Source organism: Myotis lucifugus, unplaced genomic scaffold (assembly GCF_000147115.1).
Source record: "Myotis lucifugus unplaced genomic scaffold, Myoluc2.0 scaffold_214, whole genome shotgun sequence".
Lineage (NCBI taxonomy): Eukaryota > Metazoa > Chordata > Mammalia > Chiroptera > Vespertilionidae > Myotis > Myotis lucifugus.
In genome coordinates, this window is record NW_005871262.1 from 1,229,130 (window position 1) to 1,253,352 (window position 24,223).

The following is a 24,223-nucleotide window of genomic DNA, read 5'->3' on the forward strand; positions in this document are numbered from 1 at the left end:
TGTGTGTACGTGCTTCCATGTGTGAGTGCATAGAGGTATGCATCCTTCCAGAAAGAAAAGAGCTAAGACAGGAAAATGGACAGATTGTGATCGCAGATTTCTCCCATGGTTTCTGTCTGGGGAAGAAGAGAGAGAACCCACAAATAGCAATGTTTACAGAGATTCTTTCCTTTTCATCCCAGTCTGGTCCACCCCCAGCCCTGGAAGGACAGAGGGAGCTAGCCTGAGCTCCCTTGGCCGAGGTGCCATGGCCAGACTCTACCCAAGCCTACTGCTCCTGGTGGCCAATATGGTTCTTGTATCCAGAGATATTCGCACCTGGGGCTGGAAGAACGTGGTGAGGGAATTCAAAGACATCCCAGAAAGCTATGTCTATGTGCAGCAGGCACTGTGGTTTGCCATGAAGGAGTATAACAAGGCCAGCAAAGACAAGTACACTTTCAAGGTGGTGAAAGTGCTGAAGTCCCAGGAGCAGGTTGGTGGGCATTTGCTCCTCAGTTCTCTGCATGTCTGTGGTTGTGGTGGGGCCATTGTGTATGAATGGAAAGCAGCTCAGAGATAGATGCCTTTAGCCAAATATATTAATTTTATTTTAGGGGTTCTTAGAAGAAAATTAATTGTAATGTATCCTTTACTATTCTGAAATAGAAATAGAAAATATCCATTATGGTAACTTAAAATTGATGATAATCACATCATAAAACATAGGTAATAGCCCAGAAGGGCTCTTAAAGAGACCAAGTTTGGGAAAATTTGGCTAATATCAAAATGAGTGAGACAGGGATTAATTATTATATGGCGAATAAGCAAAGAAACTGCAGGTCTAGTTTTCACTGATAAAGAGAATCAGGGCAGAGAAGAGAAGGCTTTTCTTTACACAAGAATGCCTACTTATAGCCAGTTTTTCTCAGTGGTTAGAGCATTGGCCCACAGACTGAAGGGTCAAAGGTTCGATTCCAGTCAAGGGCATGTACCTTGGTTGCAGGCTCAATCCCTGGCCCTGATCGGGGCATGTGCAGAAGGCAACCAATTGATGTGCCTATTTCATATCGATGTTTTCCTGTCTCTGTCTCTGTCTCTCCCTTCCACTCTCTAAAAATCAACTGGAAAAAATATCCTCAGGTGAGGATTTTAAAAAAAATAATGTCTACTTACAGATGTAACTAAAAGATCACCTTTTGCAATGACCATGGTAATCACTAACTCAGGAAAAAGATCATCAATAAATTCTACAACCATTGGGTGAGAGAGAGCTGGAGAACAAATTTCTTAATTAATTATAATGGAGAAAAGATACATTTTCTGGTGAACACTTCACTCCACAAATGTACCAACACTGGGGAAATTGAAATCATGTGCCCTGATGTGATATCCCTGAAAGGACACAACATCAACATCACCTGTTTATGTTATTCTTACACACACAAAAAGCATACCCTGAACTGTCATGAGGAACAATTAAAAAAATCCATATTATGGGACATTCCATAAGTTCACTTAACAATATCTACATCACCCTGCCTGGTGTGGCTCAGTTGGTTGGCATCCTTCCATGCACCAGGGGTAGGGGTGAATGGGGGTGGTGGTGGTGGTGCCAGTTTGATCTCCCATTGGGACACATGCCCCGGGGGGAGCTCGATCCCCAGTGGGGGACATATGGGAGGCAGCTGATGGATGTTCTGCTCTCACATAGATGTTTCTCTTTCTCTCTACCTCTCCCTTTCTCTTTCTAAAAATCAATAAAAATATTTTAAAAAATCTTTAAGAAAAAATTTTTGTTTAAAGAGATCAATGTCATGAAAGACAGGGGGAAAAGTAGGGACCCTATTCTCAATTAAAAGAGGTTTAAGAAACATGACAATAAATGTAATGTGTGGTCCTGTATTATCTCTTGGATTAAAAAAATGATAAAGGCCCAGTTGGGTGTGACTCAGTGGTTGAGCGTCGACCCAGGAACCAAGAGGTCACCGGTTTGAATCCTGGTCAAGGCACATGCCCGGGGTGTGGGCTTGATCTCCAGTAGGGGGCATTCAGGAGGCAGCCGATCAATGATTCTCTGTCATCATTGATGTTTCTATCTCTCTCTCCCTCTCCCTTCCTCTCTGAAATCAATAAAAATATTTTTTTAAAAAAATATAAAGAATGTTATTAGGGCAATTGAAGGAATTTGAATATAGATTATATCATAGAAGCAAGCATTGAACTAATTAGTATTTCCTAAGAAAGGTAACTGTGCTGTGGTAATGTAAGAGAGATCAAGATAAGGCTGGTGGCCAGTTGGGGGCTGTTGAGTGTGATTTAAATCGGCCTGTTTTTATGATTTGGAAACATTCCTCAAATATAAAGCAATCGTTCTCAGCTGGGTATGGATTTGGGTTGGCAGGGGAATTTGGCAATAACTGGAGACATTTTTGCTCATCACAACTGAAGGGCCAGCTATTCACATCCAGTGGGTGGAGGCCAGGGATGCTGCTGCTAAACACCCTCCAGTGCAAAGGAACTACCCCACCCCCGAGAGTGAGGGCTGAGGTTGAGAAACATGATATGTAGTCATAATAAAGTTCTAGGAGTACATATGTTTGGAAGTTGTTGAGTTAAAAAATGAAAGTGAACACTCCATTTCTCGCATTTCCAGTCTGACTCAGCATTCCTGCGGGCACCAGCAGAAATGGTTTGCTCTGTCCCTCCAGACATATTCTATCCACTTCCTGACTACTTTCCCATTTTCCAATGTGGTCAGGACTGAAGATGAATTCAGCGGCCCTACTGAAAACAAAGATAGGCATGAAATCACACTTAGAATTCTGCCTACCGCACCCATTTGGTTCAATGCCCAGGCAATTTATCTAGAATTTGCTATATTTTCTGAATTAACGCTTATTCTTCTGGAGTAAGTTATTGTGTTTAACTTGGCCATTCTCTTTTACATGCTCTCTCCCCTAAATCTTGTAAAACTTGTTATCTTCTCATTCCTTTTTTAATGATAAAAATCTACATTTACCATTGTGTGGCTCCAGGTCCTCACAAGGCCCTCCTGAATAGAGGGCAATGGTGGGCTCTGCACAGATGAAGGTGCCTAGGAATTCAGGAATCTGGGAGGGTATATCATAGGGGATAAAGTGTGTATTGTCAAAATAGCCAAAGCATGGAAGGCTTTGGCGAGAAGCAATACACTCTAAGTATATTTCAGTTCTGGGATGTCTTTTCTATTGACTAGGCATGAAGATGCTATAACCTCTGTTGTCTTCATCCCAAACTGCAATAAAGTTGTATTGAGAATATTTTCTTGTTTTATCTTGGGACAATTGTTGCTACTTGAGAGAGAGAGAGAGAGAGAGAGAGAGAGAGAGATCAAAATAAGAACCCTCTCTCCCAATTATTCCAAAACTTCTGGCAAGGAAACTAGGAGAGAGGGTCATTGACCCTAAGTAGACAAGTTTATTTATCAGAGATAACTATTAATGCTATGCATTATTTTATGATATCTAATTTTTAAGTTATTCATTGGCAGGTCACAGATAGTTTGGACTACTTTCTTGAAGTCAAAATTGGCCGAACAATGTGCAAGAAAGCTTTAGGAGACAATGAAAACTGCTTATTACAACAGGATCCTGAAATGCAAAAGGTACGTGACTGAGACGGGGAGGAGTGATGGCCATGGTTTGGTTTGTGACCCAGACAGACAAAACTGATAGAACCAACCCCGTTTCGATTTTCAAGTTTCCTTTTTAAACCATATTCAGAACTGAGGATGGCCAGGTTCTAGATATAGAGCACTGTTTTTATTATGTTGTGCTGATACCACCTTCCCCTCACTACACACACACACACACACACACACACACACTCACTCACTCACTCACTCACATACACACTCAGTGGCTTAAAGCAACACCAAGCCATTGCTTTTCATTCTGCAATCTGGGCTGGGTTCTGCTCCCTGTGCTGTGAGCTGGGGTAAGAATGTTCCAGACGTCGGCTCTACTTACGTGGCTGGTGTCTCAGCTTTGTATTTGATGCAACTTCAATTCTATTTGATGCTGCCATTCCCTACTGATGTCATGCAGGTGTCCCTACTTTGTTTTTATTCTAACTGAATAACACTTTTAGGAGAGAGAGGAGGGACACAAGACAACTCATCCCACACCCCATGTGCCCTGACCTGGAATCGAACCCATAACCTTTTGGTTCCTGGGTGAGCCTGAAGCCCTGCTCATTCTGCAGGCCCTGGAAAGAGCGCTATGTGTCTCTTCCCAGCTTCCAGACTGAAAGCTTTCTTGGTGGTATCTGTCCAGGCTTTGAACCCCCACCCCGCCCCAAGGGAATGCAGGATCCTGCACTATTCTTTGCGGGTTGCCTCCCCTGGAAGGACCCACTGGGCACTCCATGCAGTATGGGGTCTCCGAGGGCTGCAGGGAAGCTGGCCCGGCTAGATGAAAAGCAGAGCTGGAAGTGAGGATTTCTGAGGATAGCCGGTTCTCGGGCCACCCTGGAGCAAACAGAGCCATGTCCATGATGGTTTCAGATCACAGGAAAGTGAATTGGCAGGAGCCCATCCAGCTGAGAGAGGCTGGCTCCGCACATCATAAAACAGGACTTAAAAAATATATATTTTTTCTTTCTTAAAGCTGATTATTCTTTTTGTCTCTTTTAGATGCTTCATTGCACCTTTATTGTTCTAACCAAGCCCTGGTTATTTGAACTCACTCTGCAGAAGAAACATTGCAAAGATATCTAATTGTCTTCTAGTACATTCTGCCAGTCTCACTTTCATTTAAAGAAGCAACAACATCTGCAAAATATTTAAATAACACAGCTGGCCCACTGACTTCATTTTTGTGGGCTTTTTGCTTTTGTGTGTGTGTTTCTCAAGGGCTGATGGTGGGAACGTGATGCCTTTTTATTCATCCGCTGGCAGGGACAATCTTCTACTGAGAATTGGAGAGAGTGTGAACTTGTCTCCATATTTTACCCAACTCTGAGCACAAGTTACTTTTCACTGACAGCCTTACAAAGAACTAAACGAAGAGCCCATTACAAAGAACTAAACGGAGAACCCAGTTGTCAATCTGGTGGGTAGTTTTAAGGGTGCCCTCATGGATTCATCCATGGATTTCCACAGAAACCTTCCTGCTTAGAACTTCTGGGAAGACACAGCCCAATGGCTTAGAAACAGTTTTAAACTCCAGATCAACCTGGGAAATCACTGGATCATTTGGAGATTTATATTTTACTTTTGGTTTTGAAGTGAGGGAGAAAAAATGCATGAGTGATGGTGAATGGAGAGTAGGTTGCATTTGTGTGTGTGTCTGTGTGTGTGTGTCTGTGTGTGTGTGTCTGTGTGTGTGTGCGTGCACACGGTAGGATACATTATCTAATGTTATATGACTATTATGTTATCTAATAACCCTGCGTTTAGTGGCTTAACCAGTTTTCTTATGTCTCTCACTGTGTCTGTGGGTCAGGTGTCTGTGGGTGGCTTGACTGGGTGGTCCCAGGTTTTATATCTCATGAGGTTACACTCAGCCAATGACTGCACTGCCCTCACATGAAGGTTGGTTTGCCTGGAGAAACCACTTCCCAGATGGCTGCAGGTTGGTATTGGCTGCTGCCAGGAGGTCTCTGTTCTCTTCCACATGGGCCTCTCCCTTGGGCTGCCGTGAGCTTGGCATGGTGACTGACTTCCTCCAGACAGAGTGTTCTGAGAGACCAAGATGGAAGCCAAGATGCCCCTTGTGACCGAGATTCACATGTTACACATCATCACCTCTTCTTTTAGTTATTGGTCACCTGGTTCAGTATGGAAAGGAACCCTACAGGGGCATAAGGACCAGGAGATGAGGACCAGTGGAGGCTCTCTTGAGGCTGGCTACCACAATGCGTGTGTGTACGTATGTGTGTGTGTGTGTGTGTGTGTGTGAGAGAGAGAGAGAGAGAGAGAGAGAGAGAGAGAGAGAGAGAGAGGGCTGAGATTGATGAAGGAGGTTAACCTGTCCAGAAGGAGGCACTTTCTGAAACTTGAATGTGGAAACTATAGTACTTGTATACAGGTCAAGGTCAGCAGGGAAATGTCAATAATAATGTAGGAGTGAGTTCTAACTTAGACATGAGAGAGATGCTGACGTGCAGAGGCCACCTGGCTGACAGGTAAACACTCTCCAAGAGTTCTTTTCTCTCAGGATGGATGACAAGCACCTGAGCCTCTTTGTCTAAGGGTTTCCCCTTCACCAGGAGGGGCAGGCCAGAGTGCTGGGAAGGTAATGCCCCTGGGAGGAGCCCTCAGTCAGTGGCTGAAGTTGGAAGAGAAATATCCTAGCCTTCTGACGCCCCAGAAGATAACACCAAAATTTGATCTACCAGGTCTTTGGGAGGTGCCCAGCAAGACGGAGCCCATAGCCCATATTGTGATTCTGCTCACTGTTCCATGCTGCTTCCCCTCTATTTCCCCACGCCCCTCTCTGGTATTTTCTGGATCACCGCCAAATAAACCATTTGCACCTGAATTTCTGTGTCAATGTTAGCTTCTGAAGGAAACAGCCTCATAGTGGAGCCCAGGTTCACTGTGAGGAGTGGCCTGAGGCCACCCTGGGGGCTTGCCTGGTAAGGTCAGGCAGCAGGGCATACTTCATCTGCACTTACCTCCTCTCAGCTGGTGGGGAAGGCATGCCTTTGCCTTCCTCCTCCTCAGTGTGCTCACAGAGTTCTGGGGACAGAGCGGGAGTAGTTTTGCTATATTGCTTCTCCCCACCTCGGGAAAGGGATGCTACCTGCAGCACCTGCAGCCCGCTCCTCTCTGCCCACCTCTGTTCTTAAGCCCCAACCACTGTGGGTGTGCAGCCTGTGCTGCCAGAGCATGTGCTCCTGGGATCTGCAGCCAGAGCTGGAGGGCCCCACCTGGACCCATGAGCAGCCCCTCAGAAGGTCTTTCTGCTCTGAGCCCTGACAGTGTGGTTGCACACAGGGAGGGACCTGAGACGTTTACACGTCCTGGGCTGGTCATTTTCATCTTACCATTAATACCGATTGCAAGCATGTGGAGCCAACCAAACTTTACTGTCCACATCCGGGGTCAGCAGGGCACTGCTTTGGGTTTAACTCTTCAAAACCTTCTGAGACCTTCTCACAAATTGAGTCAGGATGAAGAATCAGGATCGACAGCTCAATTGATTGATGAGATTTTTTATTTTTTTATTTGCTCCAGGTTGATGACGTTCTATGTGATATGGAGGGAATTAGAACGTATGGGTATTCGGATTTCTGAGGCAACTCAGTATTGGCTCATTCTCCTGAGGTTTGAAGGCTCATTAAAACCTGTGACCATGGCCACCCAAAGGACCAGCTGCTCATGAGAAGTAAGGCCTCCAATCCTTCTCCTTGGAGGTGGTGCTTCTTAGGTGATACTTGGATGACAGAGCATTGGCTTTGCCATCATGTCCCCTTTCCCTCTCAGATCATGAAAAAAAATTGAGGAGGGGGAGAGAAAGAGTCAAAAATGCATCTTTTAAGCAGGGGGCATTTCTCTTCCAGGATGAATGGGCATGGGGGGTGGGGCAGGGAGAAACCAGAGTTCTAATCCCATGGGCTGTACCAAGACCTCAGGGGGTGGTGTGAGCATTAGGGACCAACCTGAACATTTGGAATGTGTGAGGTTGTGCTGAGGAGCATGCAGGGCAAGGACTACTGACAGCAGGGCTCGTCTCTGTGGACATCATCTGACAGCACTGCCCCCTGACCCCAGCCTCCTTTCCCTTCCTTTGTCCCCATGGGAGTGGCCCGGCATCCGCAAAGGCCTCCGGGAGTCCTGCAGCTGGTTGTTACTTTGTGTTTAGTTCTGTGTTTATTGAGCCCAGGGCTGTGCCATGACCCTGATACTCTGGGAAGTGGGGGGAAATGTCCACATGGGGACGTGGCTCCAGAACAGAACACAAGATATGAATGCAGGACATTTGATAACCGACACAAGCAGCTATTTGCTTAACTTGATTGTTAGCTGCAGGCCTGGGAATTCACTCCTGCAAATGTTTGCCAGCAAGTCTCGGCTTTCCGGTGGTTCCAGGAAAAGAAGGGGCAACACTACTGACTCCTGGTATAAGGGACTCATGTCCTGACCCTATCTGTCCTCACAGAGTGCCCAGGGTTCTGGGTGTTATCGCTGTGGGCGCCAATGGCTGGTCTTTCAGGAACTTCAGGGAAGTGTCCAGCCTCCCTGAGTGTGAGGCTTAGAAGCAAAGCCCATTCATTCCCATGTGACCTATGGGCACAGGGCCTTGAAGCCACACAAGTGCCCAGGGTCTGGGAAATCCCATGCTGGAGAGGGCATGAGCCCTGACTTTCACAGGAGAGGTACCATCCCCAACAGCATTTCCTTCCGATTTTTGTTTTCAGGCATTGTCTGTTCCGACTGAGAGCTGCTTCCCAGGCTGTGGGGGCCAGACCTCCTGGTTGGCTGTCTCCCTCATTCATTTTCCCTCAGCAGGAAGCTCGCCTGAACATCCCTGCCAAATCCCAGGCCATTTCTATCAAGTGTCATTTTCAAACTCAATGCTTTTAGTGTTGCATAGTTCACTTGTCTTGTCAGATGTCTATATGAATGTTCATTCTTATGTCAACACAACATTTTAATTCCTTTTGGAAGATTAGTTATTTCTAGGAAATTTACTTTAAAATACTCAGCAAATTGGTTGGTTTGGGTAAATATTTCATCCTAGAACACCTCCCTAGGATACTAGGTTGTGACCAACCAGATCCAGGGTGCAGAAGTGGTCCTGTTCACCATCTCATTATTGAGGCAGAAACACCACCCCAGGGTAGTCATTTAAACTTCAGTCTTGAGTGGTTGTCCCAGACCAAGCTGGGAGGTGTGTGTGCTGTGGGGATGGCAGCTGCAGGACTGTGGGCTGCTCAGCTGGTCCCCACACTTCAAAGGCTCCCGATGCAATCAAGGCTGGCCTGTGCCTGACGAGGATGGAGGCCTCAGAACAAGGGTCTCGGTGTTTCTTGCCCTCTCCCCACACGCCTTATTGTCCATTATATTACAAAGTGGTTGATAAAACTGTCATTTAATCATTCTTTTTCCTTAGCACATAAAGAAGTTGTTGCTGTGCTAGAGATAAGGAAAGGACACACTGGCATGCCAGTCCTTCTGAATAAAGGAGGCCCCCTCTCTGGCTGGCATAGGGTTGGGAGAGCAGGAGTCAGGATGCCCCCAGATCTTATCTGAGCATGCGGGGCGAGGCTGAGGCACAGGGTGTGCAAGGGCATCGGGCTGCTTAGGGGGAAAACGTCAACTGCTGTGGGCTCCACAGCAAGCGCTTTTATAACTCACAAGACACTGGGGGGTAGGGGAGCCCGGGGGAATGTCAAGGGGGGGAAAAAGGAGACATATGTAATACTCTTTGTAATACTTTAAGCAATAAAACAAAATTTAAAAATAAATAAATAAATAAATAAATAAATAAATAACTCACTCACTCATGGGAAAGGAGTAGCTTCGGATCTCAGTTTCAACCATGTCTGCCTGCAATCAATTCAATTCCAGTTTTGAGGACATATACTTTGGGATTAGTTGTTAGACAAAATAAACAACTGGGATGGATATCTATAACTATCAATGTGTCTACATTATATAATTTAGAAAGAATATTCTATTTCTGGCTTAAAATCATCTTTCGATATCTGTTGATTGGACATTCAAGTGTGCTTTGCTGGGGTCTTTGATGAAGCTGTGGTCAAGATATTATTTGGGGCTGCAGGCCCCTGATGGCTTAACGGGGCTGAAGATCCACTTCTAAGAGGCTCTCTCCCACAGCTGTCAGCTGGAGGGCTCATTTCCTTACCAGTTGTGTTCAGAGCACACGTGGGTCTTCTTCTCCAGGGCAGCTGGCGAAACCCAAAGCAAGTGATCCAAGAGAGAACAGGGGCCAAAGGGAGCAGAAAGCCACAAGGGCTTTTACAAGCCAGTCTCCGCAGCTGTGCAGTGCCACTGACACTTTATTTATCAGTTACTGAGCCTGGCCAACACAAATGGGGAAACACACACACACACACACACACACACACACACACACAGAACTAGGCTCCACCTCTTGAAAGGAAGAGTATCAAAGACTTTGTGGACAGACCACTAAGCCGCTGCATAGACTATGAAGAGAAAATATATGAAGGCAATACAATGAATGTTTTAGATGCCTGTTAAAGTGTATCAGTGAGCCCTAGCTGGTTTGGCTCAATGGATAGAGCGTCAGCCTGCAGATTGAAGGGTCCCAGGTTCGATTCTGACCAAGGGCACACACCTGGGTTGTGGGCTCTGTCCCCAGTGGGGGGCGTGCAGGAGGCAGCCAATCAATGATTCTCTCTCATCATTGATGTTTCTATCTCTCTCTCCCTCGCCCTTCCTCTCTGAAATCAATAAAATATATATTTTTTAAAAAGTGTATCAGTGAAGAATTCAGCATGATAACTGAGAAGAAAAAAAGGAAGACAATGGAAAGAGGAAAGAGCTGAAGAGACAGTGAAGTGGGGAAGATTGAGGAAGAAATACAGGAAGAGGAGAGATGAGAAGATACACAGAAAACAAAAGAGATGAAAGGTGGAAGAAGCAGAGCAATGCTCCAGGAGACCTGGAGGTGACCCTTGTCTTCTGCTAGAAGTTTTTCTTCCCTGCATTCCCTGAGCAGGGATGGCGAGCTGTCCAGCCGGTCCCAGTCCCGAGGGCTGCTGACAGTGCTCCTGCCTAAAGCCCAGATTGAGTGCGTCAGTAGCAGAATTTAGTTATGGACCAGGAGTTAGGTTGTAAGCTGGGAAAATACGTGCTGATGCCTACCCCTCTCTTCGCATTGAGTTAATGCACTTAGTATGTTGCCGAACATTATGTATGAGGGGTGAGCTCTGAGTCGGAGAAGGGGTCTACTGGGGGCTCACTGAGTGTGGCTGATCGACGCTCCCCTATGAGTCTTGGTTGGCAAGTCCTTGGGAAGCAGAAAGGGCAGCCCCGATGGGAGTCCCTGCACTGCAGTGTTCACTCAGGTCTCTCAGCTTCCGGCCTTGAGCAGCCCAGAGGTGCCTCCAGGCCCGAGCAGCCTCAGTGCTACTGGGCAGGTCAGCAGCCTCCTTTGCAGGCCATGGCTCCTCCTGCTCTCTCCCTCTTATTCTGTAGGGTCCTGAAAGTGGTTTGGCTTCTTCTTGTGTCCTTGAGGACTTCCATGCCTTTTTCCTGGTTATAAGGGTCAGATGTCCAGTCTACTGAGCCAGCTGGTCCCCTGCCTATGTCTTGTCCTGGCCTAGGAACTTTGGGGAAAGGAGGATGGGATGTGAGCTGCCCCTGCAGCCAGAACTTCCTTCGTTTAACTCAGGGCTCTGTTGTGTAGGATGCCTTTCCCCAAGACCCGTTCCTGGTCCCATGTTCTCTTGAGGGTAAAGTTTGTGGCTACCGGTGGCACATGCTGACTTAGATCAAGGCCTGTGCACCCAGTCTGCTGCTTGGAGCTCTCAGGAGGGAAGTTCAAAACACAGCATGGGGGCAGGTGGTGACCCGAGAAGCTTACCTCTGGGCGCTTGGAGATGGTCCCAAAGCCAGGTTCAACTCAAGAGCTCCCAGGTCTCAGACATCAGCATACAACGATGGACCAGAGCTCGGTGCTTCCCTGAGCACTCGCCTCTCACCTGGGAAAAGAAAAGGGAAGTGTCTTACATCTTCTTGTGGATTTTTCAAAAAGTTCTGAAGAATTTCTCTTCCTTCCTTCCTCTGGTGGCACAGTTTAAGGTCCATCTGATGAATACACTCAAAGGGGGCAGCACCTCTCGTCCTGTCATTATGCCCTGCTTCTCTCAGTAAGGACAATTTGAAGCTTTTATAAAAGTTGTGACAAATGTTTCCAAACTTTCTTTCTCTGACCATATCCTTCAAAAGTACAGGGTGTTCCCAAAACAGGTATACACATTTTAACAACTGATAGCTCAATTGATGTTTCTTTCTTTTCAGACATTCAACTCTTTGAACAACTTCATCCTAAAATGCTACTGGAAGTTTGAAAATGCAGTTGAAGTACAAACACTGCCTTTATCATTATTTCCAAAGTGTGTCCCCTGCAAAATGTATACACTTTAACAGCTGATAACTCACTGAATTTTCATTCCTTTTCATTCCTGATTTGAAATAATGGGTGAAGTCAGACTAAGCTTTGAATGAAAAAATTTATCCAGTAGACTTTTTTTATAGGGGTACATAAAAGATAAAGTTTACGGTACCAAACCAGCAACAGTTGACAAACTGAGGGAGCACAAAAGCTGAACGAAATGATTCTTGATGTTTGCGATTCCATTGCTTCGTGTTATCAGCAATGCCTGCACCAGAATGATCATCAGTTTGAAAACAGGCATTGACAAAATAAAAATTATTCACGTCTGTAGATTCTTTTAAATTTTGAAAATGAACCGTGTGTTAATAAACACCGACTTTATAATCATTTGAAATGTGTATATATATTTTGGGGACACCTATATTTGTTCACGATTTTCTTTGGGATCATTTCCCGATCACAACCATTCCATCAGCTTTCTTGCTTTCCTTTTTTTAAATCAAATTGTAAAGTTTAAATAATACCAGAGATGTACAAATTACGATCAACATCACTTTATGCATAGCCATATAACACACTTAAATTTGTTTACCTGATTCATTCTATTCGTGCAGTTCATAAAATATTTTGACATATGACCATGGAAATCCCTGTAAATGTTATTTTTTTAAAGAAATAATTTAGCTATTTCTTTTTACCTTTCCTTATAGACTTTTAGAACGTATTTGTCTAATTTCATGAAAACACTTTTTTTGGAGTTTTCATTGAAATTGCATTAAACTTGTGATAAATTGGAAAACAATTCACCTTAGTGGCAGTTTTCCCATCCATTACTGTGGTACTCACACACAAACACTCCTCTCCATTTCTCAGGCCTCCTTGTATAGTCTTCAGCAATATATTGTGATTTTTTTTTCAAATCATATTAATTTTTAAAAGAATTATGATAGCTCACCTTTTTTCTCTATCATTTTGAATGATATTCTATTTTATTTCTATTATACTTGATAGTTGTTTTTCAAGTGCCTTAACACATGATCCATGCTTATATATCTTGATTTTCAGTTAGTAATACTGCGGGACCCTCTCATTGATCCAATAGCTAAGACTTTTTTTTTTTTGAAACCAAATCCTCTTCCAATAGCTTAATTTATATCTCTTCTTTTTTAAGTATTAATAGCATTTTTTGTGTATCTTTTCATATCTTAATGGCAGGGACATTCTTTACAGTGCTGAATATTTGCTCTGTGAGCAGAAATCACTATTCCATTCTTAGCTTCAAAGGCAGTTCTTTTCCAGGTAAAGTTATTTTTTTTTAATTTTTCCAGGTAAAGTTATTGTTATTCTTACACTGGTGAGCAAAGAATTTTCTTTCTTTTAGAGTAAGTGCATTTTATCAAATGTTTTTTAATGTATTTATTAAGATAAAGATTATTTTCTCCTTTATTATATTAATTTTTTTACTGAACTAGTCTTGTGTCACGGTATAAAATCTAGATTGGTCCTAAAGTGTTGACTTTTCTTTTTATTCTTCATAGCTGTGCCCCAATCCTGGGATGTACAGAACTTTTGAGTACTTATGTTCATATAGTAGATTAAGCTACATACTGTCCTCATATGGTTCTTGCTAAGTTTTGATAGTAAGATACATCAGTCTCTTAAAAAAATATTTTTGGGTGCTTTACACCTGTTTATGTAGTCTGGGAAAATATGTGTAAGGTAGGAATTATCTGTTCCTTGAAAATTCGGTGAAAGGTGCCAGGACCCTTGCCTGGGTAGTTTTGTTTTGTTTCAGGGAAAGGCAGAGAGAATCGTGGAAAGTTGAGCCAAATTAAGTTAAAGATGTGAGACTATTTAGGTTCTCTATTTTTCATGAGTCTGTATTAGAACTTTGTACTTTTCTGAAAAAATTTTCTAATTAGGTAAGATTTTTCTATTGCAGCGGTTCTCAACTTGTGGGTCGCAACCCCTTTGGCCGTCGAATGACCCTTTCACAGGGGTTGCCTAAGACCATCCTGCATATCAGATATTTACATTACGATTCATAACAGTAGCAACATTACAGTTATGAAGTAGCAACGAAAATAATTTTATGGTTGGGTCACAACATGAGGAACTGTATTTAAAGGGCCAGAAGGTTGAGAACCACTGGTATAGATGATGTTACAGTATAAGCCCCAGATCTCAGTTGCTTAACACAACACAGGTTTGATTTTGACCCGTGTAAATCCAACACAGGTCAGGCAGCTTCCCTTGGCATCTCTCTCCCAGTGCTACTTCTGAAGTGATTCCCTCTGACAATTCCTGTCTTGAAATTCCTTCCCCCCACCCCCTTTTACACAGGCAGGAGAGAGGGAGAATGTCCACACTTAACTCTTGCCCTCAACCACCTTGATGGGTGTGGCTTCCATTCATGATGTCATTGGCAAGAACTCAGTCACATGGTCCTAATCTAACTGCAAAGAAGCCTGGGGGATGGAGTTTTCCAGGTTCCTGGAAAGAGAAAATGTGTGGGGAGCACAAAGATCATCTCTGCTGCATATAGGGTTCTCAATTAAATTTCTTTGAGATAATTGCAGATTCACATACAGTTGTAAGTAATAATACAGAGAGACCCTGTGTACATTTCCCCCCAATGTTACCTTTTGTAAAACTATAGTAAGATATCACAACCCAAGGTATTGACATTGATACATCAATCTGTCTTATTCAGATTTTCCCAATTGTATTTGTACTGATGTGTGTGTGTGTGTGTGTGTGTGTGTGTGTACACATGCATTAGGCTCCATACAATTATATCTCCTTATTAGGTTCATGTATCTATTACCAATTCCAACATTACAAGAATTTCTTGTGTTGTCCTTTTATAAGCACACCAACCTCATCTGCCCCCAACCCCCATTCTCCATTTCTCATCTTTACCCCCTGGCAACCACTAATTTGTCTTATGTTTCCATAATGTTGTCATTCCAAAATGACAATGGGATCCACATTCCAAAATATAAGTAGAATCATATAGTATACTAGAGGCCTGATGCAGGAAATTTGTGCAAGAGTAGGCCTTCCTTCCCCCAGCTGCTGGCACTGGCTTCCCTCTGGCACCCGGAACCCGGGCTGACTTCCCTCCAGCCCCGGTTTTGTCTGGAAGGATGTCCGGAATGACGTCTGGAAGGATATCTGGTCTAATTAGCATATTACCCTTTTATTATTACAGATAACCTTTGTAATTGACTTTTTCACTAAGCCTACTTCCCTGGAAAGTTGTCTAAGTTGTTGCATGCATCAATAGTTTGCTCTTTTATATTCCTGAGCAGTATTGGTTTGTATATATAAATATATCAATGTGTTTAAACATTTACCTGTTGAAGTGAATCCGGGCTGATTCCAGTTTAGGGCTCTTACAAATAAAGTTGCTATGAACATATCTCTATAGGTTTTTGTGTGAACATGTTGTCTTTCAGTGGGATCTATGCTCAAGAGTGCAATTCCATGTTGAATTTTATAACAAACTGTCAACTGTTTTCCAGAGTGGCTATATCACTTTACATTCCCATCAACATGGGTGATCCAGTTTCTCTGCATTCTTGCCAACATTTGGTGTTGTCACTATTTTTTTTTTTAATCTTAGTAATTCTCAGTGTATGGTGACAGCTCATTGTGTACTTGAACTTGCATTGTCTCTTTTGACTAGTGATGTTGAACATATTTATATATTTTTACTTGCCATCTGTGTGTCCTCTTAGGTGAAATGTCTGTTTATGGCTTTTGCTAATGAGATTTATTATTTTTAACTGTTAAGTTTTTAAAGTACTTTATATTTCTAGATGCAGATTGTTTGTGGAATATGTGGTTTGCAAATATTTTCTCCCACTCTTTAGTTTGACTTTTAATTCTCTTCACATAAACTTTTACTAAGCAAAAGTTTTTAATTTTGATGACCACTAATTTATCAACTTTTTTCTTTAGGGGATCATGCTTTACTGTCAAGTCTAAAAACTCTTTACTCTGAAATAGTTTTTTTTTACATGCACATTAATATTTATTCTGTGTCTTTCATGGTCTTCCCTTTATTACTAATGATGTTTTATATTCTCTCTTTCTGTTTTCCTGATAGTTCTTGCTAAATGTTTGCCTACTTCTTTCCACCCAATATTTGGCTTACTTTGTTACCACACATTTTTTTATTTTAGAATTTTGTCATTTTATCATTAATCTCATCTTTCTACTTTTTCTAATATCTGCCTTTTTAATAAATACATTTACGAGTATAAAATTTTCTGTAATATTACATTAGTTTCAATTGGTAAGTTTTAAAATATACTATATCTGTTCTTTACAAATGATTAATAGAGGAGATATTTAAGGGTAAGGTATTAACTTACATAGCAACATGCTTTAGTTATGTGTTCACTATTTTGTGGGTTTTATTGCTAATTAAATTTATAATTTGCTTACAAACTCATTTATGATCAATTTAGTATACTCTCTTTTGGCAGTAAATTAATTTTCAATTATGAAAGTAATTAAATTATTTTAAATTTAATGATAATTTACTAATATATTTTTACTACAAATCTGATCGAAATGCATTATTTCAAAACTTCTTAGCTATAGTTTTATTGTTGGATTGCCAGTATGTTTGTAACATTTTAAAATTGAATTTATTGGACTTATTTATTCGTTAATAAAATTATATAGGTCTCAAGTGTGCAATTCTGTAATACATCATGTGTGTATTGTATTGTGTGCTACCACCCAAAGTCAAGTCTCCTTCTGTCACCATATATTTGGCCCCCTTTATTCTTTACTACCCTCACCTCCCTTCCCTCTGGTAACCACCATACTGTGGTCTGTGCCTATGAGGTTTTGTTTATTTTGTCTTTCTTGCTCATTCATTTGTTGTTTTCAGTTTATAGAACACACTAGACGCCCAGTGCATGAAATTCATGCACTGGAGGGGGGTGTCCTTCAGCCCAGCCTGCACCCTCTCCAATCTGGGACCCTTGGGGAATGTCCTACTGCCGGTTTAGGCCTGATCCCTGTCAGTCAGACATCCCTCTCACAATCTGGGACTGCTGGCTCCCAACCGCTCGCCTGCCTGATTGCCCCTAACTGCTTCTGCCTGCCAGCCTGAATGCCTCCTAACCACTCCCCTGCCAGCCTGATCGATGCCTAACTGCTCCCCTGCCGGCCTGGTCGCCCCCAACTGCCCTCCCCTGCCAGCCATCTTGTGATGGCCATCTTTGACCACATGGGGGCAGCCATCTTGTGTGAGGGCATGGTGGTCAATTTGCATATTACCTCTTTATTATATAGTATATGAATGAGATCACATGATTCTTGACATTTTCTGTCTGACTTATTTTGTTTAGCATGATATTCTCCAGATCCATTTATGTTTCCAAATGGCAATATTTTGTCCTTTCTTATGGCTGAGTAGTATTCCATTGTATATATGTAACACATATTCTTTATTCAATCATCTTTCAAAGAACATTTCAGTTGTTTCCATGTCTTAGCCATTGTGAATAATGCTGCAATGAACAGAGGAGTGCATATATCTTTGCAAATAAATGTTTTCCATTATAGGGGGATAAACACCCAGAAGAGAGGTTGCTGGGTCATATAGTAATTGTATTCTTAATTTTCTTATGACACTTCTATATTGTTTCCCAGAGTGGCTGTATCAGTTTAAATTCCCACCAGTAGTGAATAAGGGTGCCTTTTTCTACACAACCTCTTCAACATTCGTTATTACTTGTCTTCTTGATAACAGCTATTCTAACAGGTGTGAGGTGGTAGCTCATTGTAGCTTTAATTTTTATATTCCTGATAGCTAATGAAGGTGATCATCTTTTCATACATCTCTTGGCAATTTGTATGTCTTCTGATCAGGTTCTCTGCCCATTTTTTAATTGGATAGTTTGTTTGGTTTGGTATTGAGTTCTATGAGTTCTTTATATATTTTGGACATTAATCACTTGTCAGAGGTATTGTTTGCAAATATCTTTTTCCATTTGGTTTGTTGCCTTTTTGTTTTGTTGACAGTTTCTTTTGCTGTGAAGAAGCTTTTTAATTTGATATAGTCCCATTTATTTATTTTTGCTTTTATTTCTATTTGCCTTTGAGCTCAGATTAATAAAATCCTCTTTAAGACCAAGGTCCAAAAGTTTATTAACTATGTTTTTTCCTATGTAATTTATTGTTTCAGGTCTTATATTTAGGCCTTTGATCCATTTTGAGTTAATTTTGTATCTGGTGACAGACAGCAGTCTAGTTTTATTCTTTTGCATGTGGCTTTCCAATTTTCCCAGCACCATTCATTGAAGAGGTTTCTTCCTCCCCGCCCCCTTGTATCTTTCATCAAAAATTATGTGCCCATCTACATGTGGATGCATTTCTGGGCTCTCAATTCTCTTTTATTGGTCTGTGCATTTTTTATGCCAATACTATGCTATTTTGATTATGCAGCTTTGTAGTATAATTTGAAATCTGGGAGTGTGATACCTCCAACTTTGTTCTTTTTCTCAGGATTGCTTTGGCTTTTTGGGTCTTTTGTGGTTCCATACAAATCTTGTGATTTTTTGGTTCTGTTTCTTTAAAAATTTTGATGGGGATTGCATTAAATGGGTATGTTGCTTTGGGTAATATGGCCATTTTTAACCATGTTGATTATTCCAATCCACAAATATGGATTTATCAAAGGATGTGAAGGACCTATACACTAAAAACTATAAGACATTATTAACACATATTGAAGAAGACACAAAGAAATATTTGTAACATTTTTAATACTATCATTTTATGATTATCACTTCTTTACTTAAAAACCCACATTCCATACTGGGTAGAAGAATTTTCAGAAAATTGTTTAAGTAGACTAGTTAACTGCACATTTCAACTCAGCTATATTCTTTATAATATTAATCTGTCTTGATATCATCCCTGAGAGATGTGTAAGATGCTCCCAACGTGGTTGTGGAATTGCTGGTTTGACCTGTAACAGCACCAATTATTCTGTTGGCTATTCCAGCTCCATGTATTGTTTGGATGCAGGTTCATAGGTATTAGAGCTTCTTGTTGAAATGTTTCTCTTATTATCACATAACATGCAATCGTATTGCTATAAATGCTTTCAGCCCTCAATCCAACCATGTTCCCATTGCTATAAGAGCATTCTTTCAGTTGCCATTTGACTAGAAATATATGAGAAAGAATTGGCCCACAATAAGGGGCTTGTAATGCGAGCGATACATTTCTACACTTGACCATGGTATCTTGTTAAGTGGGTGGCAAATGTTCCAGATGATGAGGAGAGAGCGTCTGGATGACTCAGGTGGGCATGCTGGACAGAGCAGGGACTGAGTCCCTCCGTTTTGGAGCTGTGCCTGTGTCCAAGGCTGTCAGACACCCTCTGGCTAGAGCCCATCTTGAAAGGAGACCCATGCTCTTACACTCTCCCTCTGCATTTCCTGCCCTGGCAACAATTCAAGGTTATTTGTCTACCACACAGCTCCTGGAATGATACTTTGCTGCAAAGCCCATGGACCTGGACCTGGTTGAGTTTGCAATAATGCTCATACCACCTTCCAGAGTTCTGTCACAGGCAGGTCCTATGACCAGCTGTGTTCAGCCGAAGGTACTTGGTACTGAATACGTGCATTGTTCCTGTTCATTAGTCCCTGTCTCTGTCCCTGTCCCCTTGGCATTTGGGACTCTTAGGACTACCACTGTCTCTGCCAAACCTCTACATCCTGTCTACATCAGGTTTGAGGGGTGCTGGCTAGCTTCAACTGACTCTCACATCTCTTTGGCATGAGGCTGGTGTGCCAGTGCATCAGACTCAAAGCAACAAGAAAAACGAACCATGTCCAGCCTTCATCCCAAGGCCCCCAGGTGGCCACAACTCAGGCTGGCGATTCTCAGGCAGGTGCTGGTGCCCTTTCCCAGAATGTAGCTACAGGTTGCCTTCTTGCACCCCCAAAGCTGGCTCTGGAAAACCCATCTTTTTGGCTCCGCCCCTCCTTGTCTTGCTAACCTTCACTCTACTGCTGTGTCAGAGGATCACCTTCCATTTCTACCTCTTGCACGTGTGCCCTCATTATAGACTCTGGTTCTGGGGCATTCAAGTGAAGTCTTCCTTCCCCACTGAAGCTCTGAGGGAGTCCTATGGCTGGGATTCAGCTACAGGGGTCCTCGTCTCCTATCGCTGATCCTTCCCAACCCACCCTGCCAGGGCCTTGTTCCTTTGTCCTGGACAGGAGACAATTTTAACTACTTTGGACAGAGGAGGGAGGGTCACATGTGGGAGGGGACAGGGTGTCACAGCAGAGAGGAGGCTCACAGGAAGGATATGTCCTGGAGTAGATTAGTTGGACCACTGCCCAGGGAAGCTTGAGTGGAGTCTGAGCCAGAAAGGCTGTGGGTGGCTGGTTGCCTGCACCTCTGAGGTGTCTGCAATGGAGATGAGCTCTGCCTGGGTCATGTTCCTGCTTCTCGCAGGTTCCCAGGTCCGAGTGACTCACAGCTGGAGGATGAGCGATGAGGGAAAAGGCATAGAAAGTTATTTCCTTGCCACCGTGGAGTATGCCTTACACATATTCAACGTGAAGAGCAAGGACACGAATGCCTACAGGCTGGTGAGCATCCTGGACTCCCAGAGGGAGAAGGTAGGTGACTGCATCTTCCTGCGCTGCTGGCCTTCACTTGTAGTAAGTCAGGGTAAAAGACAGGGGACTTAGCAAAGGATCTTGTATGCCATTTGAAGTTTATAAAATATACAAACTATTCATTTTCAGGTTTTATAAAAGCTTTTACATGGAAATTTTAAAAATTAGATCAATGTCTACTCACATGCAATATTTTTTCAATCTTTATGTCATTGTTTAATGAAAAATGACATCAAAATGTAGTCAATGAGGGGAGAAAGAGAAAGATGTCCAGACACACAGAGAAAATGCTTAAAAAGTTAGGGTGAGGAAAGAGTTCAAGGAAATGAAATAAAACAGGGCCTCTGCTGTGACTTCCGTGAGCCCTGGGCTCCCTGATGTGGTATCCACCTCTGTGGATGGATGTTATTTTACACTCTTCCCCAGGCCATGGTTTTGAGTCCTTAAAGGTTCTCCTTGTCATGGACTCTCTTTCAGAATGCGACCAGCGATGCCATTTTCATTTGGGCTGCAGACGTGAACAATGAAAACACTCGCCCAAAGGAGCGCTTCTGGCTCTGTGTGTGTGAGTGTGTGAGTGTGTGAGTGTGTGTGTGTGTGTGTGTGTGTGTGTGTGTGTGTGTGTGTGAGTGTGTGTGTGGTGCCGGGGGCATTACTCTCTCACCCTCTGGACCTCTGCACTGAGAGTCCGCATGAAGGGCAAAGGGTCCCCACCCTCCACTGACCTTAACCCTCTGTGACACTGGTTCAGGCACCCTGGGCTCTCTCAGGCTGGACCTCTGGCGGGGATTTTTATATCCAGAGTCACAGACTGAGTTTGGGTGCTGGGGATAATGGAGTGGATGCCGTGGGAGACGATGGAATAAAATGAGTAGAACGGAGTGGAGAAGAGTACAGAACATTTCACAGTGCACTTTGTAATAGAAGTTGTTTCTTGAAGCCATCGTCGTGTGTGTGTGTGTGTGTGTGTGTGTGTGTGTGTGTGGTCTCACTAGCATCGTATGGCATTTTTCTGATGTTGGGCAGGTGAAGGGTGTGACAATGGGGCGATAGATGAGTCTCCCACTCCGGGGTGGAGATGATCAAGCAAACTCTTGCAGGGCCAACACCCTCCCAGCCACTTGTCACCTCCCTGGGAATGCTGTGGAAGCAGGAAGCATTGAAAAGAAAGGTGGGGTCTCACTTGGCGTTTGCAAATGTGAGGCTGCAGTGTGTGGTATTAATAGTGTGTGATCAGCTTGCTTTTACCCTGAAGGCTCCACCGGGCTATGTGCCTCTTTGTCCGGAACACCCCAAGTGTAGCTTTAACACAAGTGTGCTGATCCAGACCCAGAGGGAAGCCCCGGAGAGAGTAAGGTTGGGCCTGTTCCTGCACTCCATGTGTCACCACCAGCAACTCCTTAAAGGGACCATGAGGAATGTTTCCCCTCTAATGTCTGTCTGTACCACAGATAGAGACCCTGATGGCTTTCTCCATGGAGCTGAAGCTTCGCAGAACCAGGTGTGGGAAATTTGATGAAGACATTGACAACTGCCCCTTTGAAGAAAACCCCGAGCTGAACAACGTAAGACACACATGAGCCTCCTTCAGGTTCCAGAGCTGTGGACCTGCATAGGGGTGTTGTGGGGGGTGGGGCAGAGGACATACCATTCCTAGGGACACAAGAGGGAAGGGGCTACTGGCCCTACGACAGCCACTGCTTCTGCTAAAGACAGAGCCCAGCCTAGCAGGTAAGCCCCAGGGTCCACTTGCAGGCCCCTGGCCAATGTGAGATCCTAACTGTCCACTCAACCTGTTCAGCTGTCTGAACCTCGGGCCATACCGGTGACAGATTGTTCCTGCCCCTAACGGTCCGGGTGTCTTGATTCTGGCCAGAGGATGTTCTCTTCCTGCTCTGCAGCCACTGCCCTTTCCTGCCTTCAGAGGAGGAATATGTCAGGAGTGGCCAACATCACCGTTGACTGAGTGGCCATTCCTCAGGTCCCCCTGTCACTTCGCAGAACTGATGGGGGTTTGGGTGAGGGGAGCCCACTGCCCTGTGTCCCATGCTCTGCCTCAGGCCCTGCTGAGCTGCAGTTCCTGCCAGGGGGGTAAGGGAAAGTGAATTCCTGCTCTAGGACAAGCCCACCTCAGGTCAGGGCTACTTGAGGTAAGGCCCGCTGGGAAGGATCATGTGTTGCTGTACTAGAGGCATGGGCCACTCAGGGACAGCCCAGAGGTTCTTCTGGGGAGAGCAGAGTGGTACAGGAGACCCTGGGGTTAGGAGTGAGCCAGGTGAGGAACATCTGAGACTTAGACTGAGGGCCAGAGCCTGCGTTCCCCCAGCTGCTCACCTTGCAGATGCAAATTTGGGATGGATGTTATCTTTAGGGCTTGGAGTCACCAGCTTCCAAAGTCTTCTTCACCCACAATTTATTCCTGTGCTTATTCCCTCAGACCTTCATCTGCTTCTTCACCATCAGCATCGATCCCTGGAGAACAATGTTTCAGCTCCTAAACAAGACCTGCCTGGAGGGGACCTACTGAGTGATATCACACTCCAGCCCAGCCTCTCTAGCCCCCTCTCTGTAGGTGGCCCTTCCGTGGCTGAGCAGCTCTGAACTCACTCTGTTCTCTGCCTTGCAAATATCTGGAGCCTCACACACAGGCATTGTGGAAATTCCTCAGTGTCCATTTTCTTTCATGTAGAATAGTCCATTAAACATCAGCATTTCGAAAGGCACTGTGGGCACGGTTCCTGACTGAGGGGGATGGGCAGTTGCTGGGCAGCTCGGTGGCCCAAGGGGTGGGTCATCTCTCCCCTTGCACCTCCTAAGCCAGCTCCAGGTGGCACAAATAAGGCGCCTCTGAGCAGCTAGCTCAGGGCTCATGAGGGATAACCATGTCCCCAGAGGGACAATGACCATGACCAAGGTGGGGAACCCTTGTCTGAAGGATGGAAGCAGACAGGGCCTCAGGCCCCTCAGGACACATGTGGCCTCTGTTCGGGGGTCTTGCTCACACACATTTCCTGGTCCATGACAGCTGGGACAATGGAGGAGGGGACTCTAGCCTCCACTCTAAGAGCAAGCAAGGCCAGCGGCAGTGGCAACGGCAGCTCTAAGACCCTTTTGGAGATGTGTGTTCTCAGGGCCTGCACCTTTGGACCAGGAGACTGCATTTTACAAATCTCTAGGGACCCCAGGGCCAGTTAAAGACTGAGAGGCACTGGCTGCTGTGCCAGGTGCTATTGGGACTCCGGCCAAAATGCCTAGAACAGGATTTGGCAAACTTTTTCGGTACAGAGGAAGAGTCACTCTTGGGCTTTTGTGGGCATGTGGTCTTCTCCACTCTGCAATGTCACCTTGTGTCTGAAAGCACTAGGGGCAATGAGAACACAAGCAGGGTGGTCTTCTTCCAATGGGACTTTATGTGTATAGACAGGCAGAGGGTGGGTTTGGCCCAGAACCAGTACCCTGACACTAGGTGCCCCACCC

General features: G+C 44.1%; 1 protein-coding gene across 1 annotated transcript; it reads left to right on the forward strand.

The window, feature by feature from the left end:
* The first annotated feature begins 289 nt into the window (after window positions 1-289).
* LOC102439036 (cystatin-9-like) lies at window positions 290-23,273 on the forward strand. Its single transcript, XM_006097958.3, has 4 exons — window positions 290-479; window positions 20,580-20,750; window positions 22,202-22,311; window positions 23,184-23,273. The coding sequence occupies exons 1-4, from the start codon at window positions 290-292 to the stop codon at window positions 23,271-23,273; spliced, it is 561 nt and encodes a 186-aa protein (XP_006098020.1).
* Window positions 23,274-24,223: the final 950 nt, after the last annotated feature.

Excerpts from the sequence above, each read along its gene's own strand:
- LOC102439036 (XM_006097958.3), top strand. The coding sequence starts at position 290 with ATGGTTCTTGTATCCAGAGATATTCGCACCTGGGGCTGGAAGAACGTG. Across the intron at positions 480-20,579 it reads GAAGTCCCAGGAGCAGGTTG|GTTCCCAGGTCCGAGTGACT; the intron begins GTGGGCATTTGC and ends TGCTTCTCGCAG. Across the intron at positions 22,312-23,183 it reads AAAACCCCGAGCTGAACAAC|ACCTTCATCTGCTTCTTCAC; the intron begins GTAAGACACACA and ends TTATTCCCTCAG.